At 47.8% G+C, this 13,968-nt stretch overlaps 1 protein-coding gene across 4 annotated transcripts in view; it reads left to right on the top strand.

Moving 5' to 3' along the window:
- Positions 1 to 13,968, top strand: part of LOC146812898 (ovostatin-like) — a 388,701-nt gene that overhangs the window by 34,813 nt on the left and 339,920 nt on the right. For all 4 annotated transcript variants that reach the window (XM_085619969.1, XM_085619967.1, XM_085619968.1 and 1 more), the window contains exons 2-5: positions 43 to 235; positions 6,499 to 6,643; positions 8,545 to 8,597; positions 11,374 to 11,394. In XM_085619969.1, coding sequence (XP_085476095.1) covers positions 43 to 235; positions 6,499 to 6,643; positions 8,545 to 8,597; positions 11,374 to 11,394 — 412 coding nt within the window. The remainder of the gene's footprint in view (positions 1 to 42; positions 236 to 6,498; positions 6,644 to 8,544; positions 8,598 to 11,373; positions 11,395 to 13,968) is intronic.

Here is a 13,968-nt window from a genome sequence, read left to right as displayed (position 1 = left end):
CTCTGAGTAAATAACTATTTTTTTCTTTTTTTTTTATCTCAGGCAATATCTGCTTTCTACTGCACCTGTACATAAGTCAAACCAAACTGGGAAAGTGTGCCTGGAGGTGATTGGCACCACGGAGCCCACGGATATGAAGGTCGTCTTACAGATCCCCAACTCTCTCCTCGGCAATGTAACCTTCTTTGACGAGACCTTGCCGGCTGGAGAATTCAGGCAATGCAAAGACATGCCAGTAAGTGTCTGAGGAACAGGAGGGGGTAGTTTGAGAGGCCGGAGACTGCATGACTCACTAGTGACCACACCGTCATCCGCTTCAGTCAACACGCATACACAGACGTCACCCAAAGATTACACTGACACTTTATTTGTGGGTGAAGAACTGCTGCAGGTTTATTTCATACAACACAGTATGATAATAAAATTGGGTTATCTTACGGGCGATCCAGGGCAGGCAGCCCCTTGCTGCTCCGCCCGCCTGGTGAGCCCGCACACACGGTGGGTCGATGCCCGGCAGTGTGGCACATAATTATTTATAGATCATCCACTGGGTCACGTGATCTGTCTCCTACTCCCGCCCCTTCCGACAGGGGCAGAGCGTGTTGTGGCACACCCCCGGTTGGTCAGGCCCCCCAACCGCCTGAAGGACTAACGGGGCGCTGTCGCGGTCTTCCCAGAACCCCCTTCGGCTCCTGGACCTTGGCTCGGGCACCCTTACTGTGCCGGACAGGGGTACCCTTACTGTACCGCCTGTCGCAGGGGTACCCTTACTGTACCCGTCTGCATCCAGATCGCCCTGTAACTCCGCCACAGCTCTGGGGAGGCTACCGTCGCTGCCAGAGCCCCCCTCTCCTAACAAGTGTTACTGATGTCCCTTGCTAGCCAGTGCCTCTTGTACGTCAAGCAGGAACATGTCCATCCCTACCCTGGACAGGTGCACCCCGTCAGCCTCATAATACCCCTCAACCTTCTCTTGGATCAAAGCATGTCTAATGAAGCCCATGCCCCTGCGCTCCATGAATTTCTGCATGGACCTATTAAGCCTCCTACGGGACCGCTCTACCGCCGCCGGGGACCTAGCCCCTCTCCAAACCCTACGGGGGACGATTTCAGACCACCAGACCTCGCATGACCCCACGGCTTGGCTAATGGCCTGTAAGTCGGTTTGCATTGACAGTAGCAGAGCCCTCCTCCCCCTGGCAACCAGGTCATTACCCCCTAGGTGCAAGATGATAACAGAGGGCTGGACCCCTACAACTGCCAGGCGCTGCTCAATTGTGCCGCGAGCTTCACTCCATTTCATGCCCGGGGAACCCAACCACACAAGCTGTGTAGTAGCAAAGTTCAGCGGCGCGCAGGAAACAGAGGAGGAACTGGGCGAGAGGGCCTCCTAAGTAGGGGGGCAAGCCGCGCCCCCCACCCCCAATGGCCCGCCTCCAGCTCACAACTATAGGGGGGTCATACCTTAGTGGGCGTAGCCTCGCGCGCGAGGCAGCAAGGGGGAAGGCTCCGACGGGCGGCCACTAACATGCTGCCCTGCTGATGTCCCACTGCTTGGGACGCGGGCAGCGGCAATCCCCATTCTCCCGCGTCACACGCTGTCCGCCATGTTATCTGCGGCAGTCTTCATCCATTGGTGTGTTCAACTGTCATTCACACGTTGCTTTTCCCACCGCACCATACAGCATGGCACAATGGCTGCGCGACTCACACATCTTGATTCTCTCGCCATACAAGCTGGTCGCCATGTTTGACTAGTTAAAACCTTTAGGAGTGCTGCTGCTTTGTTTATTGATCCAAACTTGATCAAGTCCCTGTCCCTCTGGCAGTGGTGAAAAGGGAGCTTACAGCAGCCCAGCAACACGTGTTCACACACATTGCATCACGTGTGTGCAGTCACCTTAGCCATCTCAAAGAGGATTTGAGGGGCAAATTATATTTATGTCTGCAAGGAAAGTGTGTGCTTTCCAGAGGGCTGCTTGCCACACTGGATTTCTCATGATCCCTCTGTCTACCCACTGACAAGCATGTGAACATGAATGTAGAATTAACCTGCATGTGCTCGAAAGTTGAGGGAGGGTTCTCATATTTTTTCTTCATGCAAAAATTAAATATTTTTAAAAATAGTTATTTGGAAGAGAACATGAGCGTGCAAGGTACGCAATCAGGCTTCCGTCCATACTGTAGCACAGTCTGTCCTGTTGCTTGCCTTTGAATCTACACAGCAGATAGATTAAGTATGGGGGTAATACAGCGGCTATTCTTATGCTCGACATCAGAGCCGCATTTGACACTGCATCCCACAGCATTTTAATTAAGCGGTTTTGGGCCAGTGACAGCAATGCGCTGCTGTAGCTGATCTCCTTTTTGCAGGAACGCACTTTCCAGGTGACACTAAAGCCATTTTGTTCATCGATTCGCTCATTGCAGCAAGGAGTGCCCCAACGATCATCTCTGAGTCCGACGCATTATAATCTTTTTGTCAGCCCTCTGGCCCAGGTCATTCAGCAGCATAGTTTTCCCATCACTTCATATGCTGAGGACACTCAACTTGTCATCACCATGTCTCAGCAGTGAACAGGCAGCATCCTCACTACGCGCCTGTCTATCAGACGTTGCTTCGTGGATGGACCATACATGTCTAAAATTGAATACTGGAAAAACTGAGGTCTGGTATTAGGTAAGCACCTCAACGTCTGTTCAATGCCTGGTCACCAATTAATGTTGTCCCTCTACCATCTCCCAAACCCAAGGTGGAGATACTGGGCATCTGGTTAGATGAGACCCTCTCTTCCGATACTCAAATCACTGTCCTTGCAAGAAAGTGCTTTGGGATGTTGGGATCCTTGAAAAAAGTTCTCCTTCTTCTCCCGGAGTCTGCACAGAATACAATAATCCAGGCTCTGGTTATTTTCCGTTTGGACTACTGCAATGATTCTTCCTTGGGGTCACCCAAACGCGAGCGCCTGTTAGCATTGAACTAAAGAAGAGCCACTGGCTTCCTGGAGAAACAGAGAATCACTTCCAAGGCTCTCTATTATTGTACAAGGCAGTGTCCAGTCAAGACCAAGGTCGCTGCCAAACTGGCCATTGTTCCAAGATTTGAAAAAGCTAGAATTGGTGGTCATGCTTTCATTTATCTGACCCCTAAAATCTGGAACTCTCTACCGTTAGAACTCCGGCTTGCACCCTCCGAGGCGAACTTTAGGGAAAAATTAAAAACCTGATTGTTTAGATCCAGTTAGAGCCTTTTTATGTGGAAGTCTGGTAGCTGTAACTAGCATCCTGGCGCTGGGACACTTTGTTAGAAGTAGCCATGCCCTTTACAAGTGGCTTTATTATTGTTCTTATAACCTACCTCTACAAGCAGCTTTACTAGTCCTCAGCCAATTAGGAGTTTTTCCTGTGCCCTAAATTGCCAATCCAGCCTTGGCCACTAACTTCCCTCCATGCGTGCAACACATGCATAGCCTGCCCTAAATCACTGGTATTGTCCTGTTACACAAATAACACACTTAGGCCTGCGGCCTCCAAGCAGCCCGCCTTTTCCCTCTCCATCAATATGGATGCTGCAGGCGGTCCTCCTGGTGTGGTCAGTTTCTGTTACGCCACTCCTGATTAGAAGATTTGCAGAGGCAATCATGGCTGCACACACACATGGGTCGTGCGTCCTAATAATGGCTAAACCTCGACAAAACCCATTAAGCTCCTGATCCTTGAATAAGGGAAAAGACAACTAGTGACTGTGCCCTGTCACCATTGAGAAGACATTTCACCCTTGGACCATGTCTGCTTCTTTGCTCTTTGTTCATTCAAACTACTGTTGTGAAAATGCACACACCCGCATGCCACAGAGACTCCCATGCTTTCCTTTTACAGACCCTTGTAATATAGTACTTTGATTGCCTTGTTTTATTTGAAGGGAACTCCTTGACTGCATGGGTTTGTTAAAGGCGAGCTTGACCTGGAGACATTTGCCTTCTTGATGCTGAGTCAACTCCTGTCGCTCTTTTTGGTTCCTCTGTAGCACTTCAGGATGGATAACCCTATATCTTCTGCACATTCTCAGGTGTAATAAAGACATGACCTGATGTCTTCTTCCTCTTGGCTGCTAAAAGCATGGAATCCATGCTCCTTCTGTGTCAGGATGGGCTGAACACCCACTTTAAGCTCCAAGCGCACAAGTGTACGGGGCTGTCACTTTCTAATGCGAGCACCTTGCTTCGGCCCAAGATCCTGAGAACCTCTGTTCCTGATTATCTCCCTTCCATGTTTCAGCTTTATAGTGAACCTGTTCCTAATCTTAGCTCCTCTTCTTGCAGAAAGGTTGGGTTACGCCAAGGCACTCACCCTAGGTGCAGCTTGGAGAGAAATGAGTGTCTAGACCTGGAAGGATTAACCGGCAGTAATGTGCAAGGTGTAAGGGCCTTCACCAATCTACCACTGGAGCTCATCCCCAGACTCTTCTGGTCCTTGACTTTAGCACTAGGAAGCTGCTGACCTGTATCTCACCCCAGTGGATGCCTAGGGAGCTGCTGACCTGTATCTCACCCCAGTGGATGCCTAGGGAGTTGCTGACCTGTATCTCACCCCAGTGGATGCCTAGGGAGCTGCTGACCTGTATCTCACCCCAGTGGATGCCTAGGGAGCTGCTGACCTGTATCTCACCCCAGTGGATGCCTAGGGAGCTGCTGACCTGTATCCCACCCCAGTGGATGCCTAGGGAGCTGCTGACCTGTATCTCACATCAGTGGATGTCACTGGCATAGCTTATCACAAAGCTTAGCATACCTTATGCCTTTATCCACAGATTCCCTATGGTTTCACCTTCTCGGCCATCTATGTGACTCGGCAAATCATACTGGTCCATTGACAAATGACAAAGGGTAATAAGGCCATTCTCTGTCCTTATCTGCTGCATCCTACAGAATCCTGGAGACTCTGAGCCCACTTTGGAGTTTGGCGGACTGGGTACTCTGCCACCAATCCGGCAGAGTACCCTGTCTGTCAAACCCTCAGTTTGCTCGGTCTATTGAGAGTCAAACCCTCATCCTTCCAGTGTTGTGCCTCTGCTGGATTAGCCATCTGAAAGCTTACTCCAGTCGGCTGCTGGAGTAGGGCTGTCACAGCAAGGACATCAGACCTCTCTATGTAGAGCAGACAGTCTGATGGATTTAAATTTGCTGTCCATCACCACCAGGAAAACCTGGCAGTACCATACAGCATATTAAAAAAAGATACTTCCGCGCTGTGGGGAACGTTATTTTATTTTTTGCAACCAAACTCCAGTGGGCTGTCACTGATCTCTAAATAGGGCAGGCAGCGCTCCATCAGGTTGGCAGAGGCTATGACTTACGGCACTCTAGCAAACAGGTGGTTCTGCCCAGTGCTTAATGTGTAAAGGAGGCCACTGCAGCATACATCACACGTTGCCCCTGCCACGCCGCCAATAATAGTAAAAACACAACTACTAACCATCACACTCCTACAAGTATTACAGTTCGGACTATTCCAGTACCCCAAAGCTATAAAAATGGCTTGGGTGGCAGGTAATAGTCCTTTTTAATGTATATTGAATTAATAATTGACTGTTGTTGTGATCATCACTAAATTTACCCGACAGCGCCGCCTTGTGGCAGACTGTGTCAAGCATGTGTGTTGACAATTAGTGCCAAGTACAGAGCACCAGAAACCACCCGCTCAAATTAAACACTGCTGCCCCTCTAACTCCAATAGCGCACCCGAGCCCTTTATTGGTAGGGTGATCAGGCGTCCCGGATTTGCCCGGAGTGTCACGGTTTTTCACCAGCTGTCCCGGCAGATTTCAGGAAATTACGCTTTTTAGAGAGGGTCGGCTGAAAATGGTGCGAGGTGCGTTTTTATGTTTTGCATACCAGGGATAGTCAGCAGCTGCTATAAGAAAGCAATTTAATTAGCAGGCATGGTACTGGCTTTAAAAATGTTATTTTATGTATGTTCTTACTGCTTCTTCTGTAATTCTCTGCTCAGGAGCACTGTCACTCTTTTGCGCTGGGTTGAAGTAAAATTGTAGTCCTATTTTTGGGAAATGTCCCGGTTTTTGGCTTTAAAATTCTGGTCACCCAATCTACTGGGCACATGTGTTTTCAATAGAGCTACGAAATATCTAGTATTCTCGGGGAAAACATTTCTCTTCAAAGAAAACTAAAGGCATACTTCTTTTCTGAGGCGCATTGGTGCTTCTCCTCCTACAGAACCCATTGGTTCACCCTGAAGGAATTGGAAGGCTGGCCCTGATTTTCATCCAAGATATCCCTCCTTTGAATCTGATATTGAGTAGTATCAGAATCCTGCTCCTCTTCTACTCCCCAGTGGAGAGGGAGAAAGGAGAGGAAAGGTGTTCTAGATCTGTGATGGAAGGCTTGGGTGGCACTGGACATGTCTGAAGTGATGCTGCAGGGGAAGCTAAAGACTGACGTTTCCTTATGTGTTTTAATGTCCCATTCTGTGTTTCTACAGATCCCAAGTGTGGACTTTCCTACTCTCGCCACCTTGAATGTCATCTCTGGAAATCACAGCAATCAAAGGAACGTGGTGGTCAACGGCGTGAAACCTTTTTGTGTTGGGCAGATGGAGAAACAAATCTACAAGCCTGGGGAGACAAGTAAGGAGAGACCAGATGCGCTGATTGGGGTGGCCGTGTGGTCTGGTGGATTCGCATGGCAGCCTCGGTGATCTACTGATACTGCTGTTTTCAATGGATCGGAGGTCGCACATTTGTCCTCTTAAAGGCACCTGCAGTTCCAATTCTTGATGGTTGATTTTTATTTTTTGCAGTTTATATAGTTTGAGCTTGGCTCATGGGCATTAGTTATTACAGGTACAGCAGATTACATTAGACAATGTCTGAATAATTGTTTAAGTCACAGGAAGATGAAGTGATTTGCCCAGAATCGCATGATCTTTGTTGGATTATAAACCAACCACCCACTCATATGCTCACCCGCTCATTCAGAATACTGTGGTAGGACTAGGCACCTGGACAGGTTTGACCAGGTGGGCAACCTTCCTGTCGCTAAGAATGCCACATTAGTTGAGGTGAAAAATGTGGGGTAAAATCTCATGAAAAATAACAGCGGACGCTGACTGCACGAATTGGCAAGGATGTGTTGCAAGACATTGGTCTATGCCCCTCTCCCTCCCCCTGGGGTAGGAGGTGGGTCTGTTCTCCCTCACCTTCTCTAGGAACTGCAAGCCGGCACTGGAGGGGGCTTATTTTCTCTGGACTATCTCCTGCATAAAAGAGAAGGTAGTGTAATGGTCAGGGCTTAAAGTGGGGAAGTTGCTGCCAGCTCTCAGACCTAAAAGTAATTAAAAGCTGACCTTAAAAATGGGTCTATGTCAGGCCTTGTGTTCATGTCCTTAACTTTACAGGCAAGAACGCTGCTCGATTTGTCAACAGTGACTGTATACACTCTTAAAATAATCCATGTCAGCAATGAAGTCCCTGTTATATTTCAAGTCTTATTCCATCTTGCATTGCCTGAGATTCTTTGCTTTTTTCAAATGTCGTGTTCCTGCCATTTGTTTCAAGCAACCTATAGCTTTTGTATAGTGCAGACTGTGAATGAGTCTAGTCCAGGCCTCCGAGTGACTTCAGTTGGTGGATGGGTGTTTATGACAGGCACAACTGAGTGCTCTCAAGCTGAGGCTGAAGGTAATGTGAGTTTCTCACAGTGCCTGACAGTAGGTAATAAAGGTGGTCAGACTATGTTCCCATCCTATCCTTGGCTTCTCTGCAGAGCAAAAAGTGTGATGGACACATATGCACCAATTGTAACTGTGGGAAAGTGTGTGAAAGAGGTTTCTAGTTGTAGAAATATGGACAGCACCAATGACAAAGAAAATGCAGGTGAGTGGGTGGATTGTGTGTGTGGGTGGGGGGAGTGACCAAGTGGAGGAATTGGAAGCGAGTAAGTGCAGAAGAGAGTGAAAAGACATACCAAACAGGAAAGAGTAGTGTGAGCTATACAGATGGAGAATGTCAGACCACTACCCATCAAACAGCCCTTACTTCACGGCCTTTTACACTAAGAATTGAAACATGTTGTGATTTAATCGTTCAGAACAAAATCATGGTTGTTTCTCATTCATTTCATGCTGCTGGGAAGCTTTGCCACAGGCCTTCCGATTGGCTTGTTTTAAGTGCTTGTCCATTGTTGTCTTATACGTCAGGATGCAACAACAGAAAATTCAGGCACCCAAATAATGTTCAGTAGCATACTGTGTGAAGCACAGAACTATAGTTTACATTTAAGCCACACCCTTTATTACATAGCCCACACCTCTTGGAAACGATTGGTTGGCACGCTTCTCTGGCCACTCCCTCTTTGCAGACACCCATCTTTTTCATCCTACTTAAAGCCCCGGTAAAGGTCTGGTCAATGCGCCCTGGAGGGGTGTGTGAAGAATAGCCTTACCAGAATCATCTCCTGGGACCTCACTCAAAGAGCAGTAAAACATCTGATGCTAGTCCTTATTAATCTCTTTTTGTTCAATCCACAGTGCGATGTCGAGTAACCTGCTTAAACGGCAACTTACGTCCGGAACCCCAAAAGGTGAGTGACGAGACCTTAATATTAAATTATCTCACACCTGAGGTGTGCTATTTGTATTCATTGCAGAGTGCATAATTACTGCATCAAAATATGCAGCAAATTTGCATCAGCGTTGGAATCAGTAGCGGCTCCTGGAGGGAGTGCTGCGGGGCGGGGGAGGGGCAGGGTGTGGGTAGTAAACTCCGGCTCACGGCCGAACGGAGTAATGTAAATAAATAATTAAAACGAATTCCATTGCGCGCGCTGCATCGCCATTTGGCATTTCAGCGCACGCAATGAAATTCGTTTTATTTATTTATGTACTTACCTCCGTTCGGCCGTATGCCGGAGTTTACTACCCCCCACTCTACCCCTCCCCCACCCCGCCTCACCGCCCGCAGCACTCCCTCCAGGAGCCGCTACTATTTGGTATGATGTATGGGGAGGAATAAGGGGTGTTTGGTTTTTTGGGTGACTTGGCGATAAAGGCTAGGGGATTAGTTAAACCCAAGGATGAGGCGGGAAGCATGGAATAACGTTCAGCCAGATTGAGGAAGCAGTGGGAGAGGCAGATAAAGATGTAATGTTATGTGGGGACAATCTAGCAAGGAGTCATGGGTAATCTTGGGAGAACATACAATGCCCCGATTACTTTCCGTTAATCTTCATTACTCTTAGTCCTACTCGTCCTTCTCACAGTCATTATGCGAATGAGGGTACTCCCTCCCAGCACAGAACGAAACACACATTCAAAAGTAAGTGCCACCCACCCACCTGGATGCCATATAATTGGTAATTTACTCAGAATCCTCCTGTTATATCCAAGCAATTGTCAAAGGTTTGGACTTTCTAATGACTGTGAAGAGTAGGACTGACAGTAATCGGGGAATTACCTCTGCGTCACTTGTCCTCATCCCAATTCACATGCCTTTGACAATGAAGTAGACCAAAGGATAAAACTGCACACCCAAACCTATTAATACATACTCTTAAATTAAATATAACAGAGCAGCCCTGATTACCCCATTGCTGACTTTAGAACCCCCACACCAAAGTGTGTGTTCCCATCAATGACATTATTCAGTCTGTAACGCTTGATGAAAGTAGAATCCAAAGACCAGGTAACCACCCAGTAGACTTCTGTAATGGAAACTACTTGAAACTCTGCCAGAGAGGGGGCCATGCCCCCCATAGACCTCCCCTGAGCAACACCAGCATCAGAGGAATCCTGATAAATCTGAAGAAGTGAGATTTTAACCACCTGATGAGAGCAGACTTGGTTGCTTTTTTTACATCTAAACCATTTGTCCAAGTGTCGCAAACAGATGGTCTGTCAAAAGGGGGCGATTGCAAGGTTTTAAGCACCGAAGCAAGATCTCAGGCATGGACGTAGATTTTGACATATGTCTGGAGATAGAAAAGCTCTTCAAGACCTTAGCGACCATCGACTCCTTTCCTTTTCGCTTCTGAAAACTCTGCCAAAATGTCTTAATAGCGAACCAGTGAGTCTTAAGAGTGGAAATGGAAAGATGAAGATGAAAACTGTCCACCAGGAATTGCAAGATTGCTGAAAAATGAGGAGAGGAACCAGAAAGATCATGCACAATACACTAATCACCTGCATATATTTGTTTGTATAACTAACAGTTGTTTAATGTAAAGCACTCTGATATCCGCAAGGATCTTGTTCGCGCTCTATAAAACTCTCAAAATAAAAATAAAATAAACTAATTGTGAAAAGCAGGTCTGTATCTAGAACAAGCCTTCAAGGTCAAATGCCCCCTGAAATTCAGAATTGTTTCCACAAGAATAGGAGGTCCCTTACTTGATATGGTTGATCCCTCAACCTCCAAACTGAAAGAGGGCCTGACAGAAGGAACCATGGAGGACATCGAGACATTCCCTTGAGGATCAGGAACCGAGTGTCTCAGCCAGTAGGGAACTACCACAATCACTCTAGGCCCCTCCATGTGAATTGTTGCCATCATCCTTGGAATCAGAGAAAAAGGAGTGAAAGTATAAAGAAGTTGTCAAGGCCACTGCATCAGCAGAGCATCTCTCCCCCAAGCTCCCTTCTCCTGAAACCTGGAGCAGAATCTGTGATGGTTTGCATTGCTCTATGGTGCAAAAAGATCCATCCTTTTGCAGATCTGTGCGAAGATTTTCCTGGATAAGTGCCCGAGACAGCCCTTTGCAGCTCAGCCTCCATCCTAATGGTATGCCACTGCATCATCCTCTCGGGATCAAATCTCCCTGTAAGGAGTCTACCGCTATAAGGTACAACTCCTACAGAAATCCCGCGAAGAATGGAAGAAAAGACCCGCAGACAAGCCACGCCCTCCCTCGAAGAATCCTTGCCCTAAACCCACGTCCTGGACAAAGTGAAACCAGAGAAGGATTCTGGGTAAGCTGCTGGTTATGAAGCGCATAGGTGGTAGGGTGGGGCTTCCTTTTGTATTATTGTCCCGTCTTTCTTTCTGTCCGGGGAGAGAGTACCCTCATGACGTAATGAATGGGACAAATGACCTAGTGGTAATGATGTCGCCATGGAGCTATCAGGTGGAAGAAGGGCATAATTCAACAGGGATTGGTGAGTCGCATTCTCAGTGTGATGACATCACTAATGACTCCCCACGCTATTTCCCACTATGTTGGTGCAGACGTCACAGACAAGGACCCTCTTTCGGCAGTGGGTGGTTCATTCTGGAGCCAGCCAGCTAATGTGGTCTGAGAAAAGGCAACGAGTCTGTCCTCCGCTGACCATTAATCACAAAATGTACCTTTTTCTCTTTTTCAGGTTACAGCGTTTGAAGTGTTGGTGAGTTAAATCCAGCCCTTAAATTATAATTGGAGAGAGAGAGAGAGAGAGAGAGAGAGAGAGACTGAGACGCTGGGTCCACTTGGCATCGTATGTTCTGGTAGCCGTTATTGGTGCACCAGCGCCACCTAGCAGCTTCTCGTGTGATTGTACAGATTGAGTTCCTGGAGGGAGCTATTTAAAATGTTATATGAAACGCAATAACCCTGACATGCTGATGGTGAAAGCATACGTTAAAGTCATTTAAGAGTGGATGTAAGGGTGGATTGTTCTTTCTCTGTGTAAAAAGCATACAGATAGATATTTTGTTACATTAAATGTCATAGATCACCTTTGTACCGAAGGAATTTGGGGTTGGTTAACGCTTTTAACAAACTCTAGTGGGAGATAATTTGTACTGTAATAATTGTGCTGAAAATCTGTTCCTAGCCGTCTGCCATGGAGTAGAAATACAAATGATTAAATAATACATTCACCCATATGTGTCCAGATGGATACATAAAGGGCCTTGGTGTCGCCCTTTTCTTCCATCGGTCTGCCTGAGTGTCATAGACACCTGCTGCCAACCATCACAGTGATCTGCATGGGGTAATGGTTCAGTCCACATCTCTGACAATGACTGTGCTAAGTGTCAAGGCTGATTGACCAGTCCTCTAGTTTTCAAGTTTCTCCTTTTATGGGTCCCCTTTAATTTCTTTTTGTACTCCTCTTTTTTTTATTTTTTTTATTTTAATATTTCTCAGGAGGATAATAGAGCTCTCCAGATGGCGCTAATGGGTCATTTGCTTGCTGCTAATTTCATATGCAGTGCTCCGCATCCCAGGAGGCCACGTATTCTAATCCCAGGATATAAATTATGGAATTTTGTTGCCTATAGGAAATCACTGTATTATCATTCCAAAATGTCTAACCCTGTGGTTCCAAATGTTGCAGCTATGCTGGAACTTTAAAACAATAATAGACTAGTTGGAATACCTCTGGACTACTAACACCCAGAGCCCCTTTTATGTCTCGCATAGGCAGCGCATGCGCTGTCTCTACGAGGCATCAAGTAATCAGTATGTTGGGTGAAACTCCGCCTATTGCCAGGTCATTTCTGTAGCTGCTTGCCATTAGTTTAACTTTGTCATTGCTCTATGTTAGCTGTTTTTTAATTGGCTGTTGTGGCGATGTTGATGCAATACTCACTTCCGTTTAGTCTAGAAGCAGCAGTGCCTAACTACTGTGTTTGTCCGCTTTTTGGCTGGATGATCGCTCTCTTGTCATGCGCATATCCACCTTTCATAGCCGCCGAGTGCAACACACATCGATGTACCGGAGCCCTTCTTAGCGGGCGTTGTGATGTCACCGGGTTTCCTAGTAATGTATCTTTCCCTGATACACAGTCGGTTGACATGTTTGCAGCAGCAGCCTGTTAAACGTGAGTGTTCAAAGTTTCAGTGCGACCAGGCACAGTCCAGTCACACCAGGGGTGCACGAGGTCATGCCCTTGGTTAATTCGGGGGCACCCCGCGCAAGATTGTGAACTTCTCGGACATTTTGTTGAGCCTCCAAACTTCCTGTGATTCAGCCTCCCTCACACCCCCAGAGGGACTGCAGACAGTCCCCAGGGGGCTAATCCAGCCGGGCGCCTCCTTAGCAGTGCAGGGCTTCGCAGAGCGCGATCAACTGTCCCTGGTCAGATCCGGCCTCCCTCACACCCCTAGTGGGGCTGCAGACAGTCCCCGGGTGCCGGATCTAGCCGGGCGCCTCCTTGGCAGTGCAAAGCTGCATTTGGCACAGCACTGGCCGGCGGCCGGCTGCCACCTGGCTGCACAGAGCTGGTGCCTCTAATCCCCCAGGGCCTCACTTCCCACAATGCAGCTGCACGATGGGGCTCGGGCTACCACTGCCGCGAGTCGCCCTTGTGGGGTTGTTGCGGGTGCTACAGGCAGCGTTGGGGTGTCCAAGGTGCAGCCGTCACGCGTGGAAGCTCTGGTGTGGGCACCTGGGGCCTACCGGAAAACAGCCTGAAAACAGCCAACGTCAGCGGGGGGCTGAAGGCTTTTCTGATCATGGCGTGACACTATATCTTAGCCAGGTGCTCCAAGTCTGCGTTGCAGCTTCCACAGCCTTGTTTGGCTCCCGTTTACTCACCACACTGCCCGCCATTTCTAGGCCTCCTTGTCTAAGCGTCCTGCATTGCTCTCGAGTTCTGAAACCAATAATGGAGTCATTGCATTTACTTCGTAGATCTCCAGTATCAACGCTGTTGGCATGGTCACAACCCCTTTGCACTAGATTTCTTCCCAGCGTGATTTGTTCTGCTGAGGGCCTGTGCTCTGTTCAGCATTGTTTATGTGGGATTTGTGTGCATTTTTGGAAACAGCGTCAGTCAATTAGCCCTTCCCTGTCCCTGTGAGGATTTCAAATGAATGCACAGCGGGTGGGCCCGCCATAAATCCCGAGGGTTTACTAAATATTGATCAAGATAAATAATTTGCCCAACAAAACCAGCAGGCTTGCTCGGTGAGTTCAATGCTCGCTGTTGACATCTGCAGCAACCTCAAGATCACAATGCAGCCTCTTGGTCGC

The sequence above is a fragment of the Triturus cristatus genome, chromosome 7, assembly GCF_964204655.1.
Source record: "Triturus cristatus chromosome 7, aTriCri1.1, whole genome shotgun sequence".
NCBI lineage: Eukaryota > Metazoa > Chordata > Amphibia > Caudata > Salamandridae > Triturus > Triturus cristatus.
This window is presented reverse-complemented; position numbering and strand designations above follow the sequence as displayed.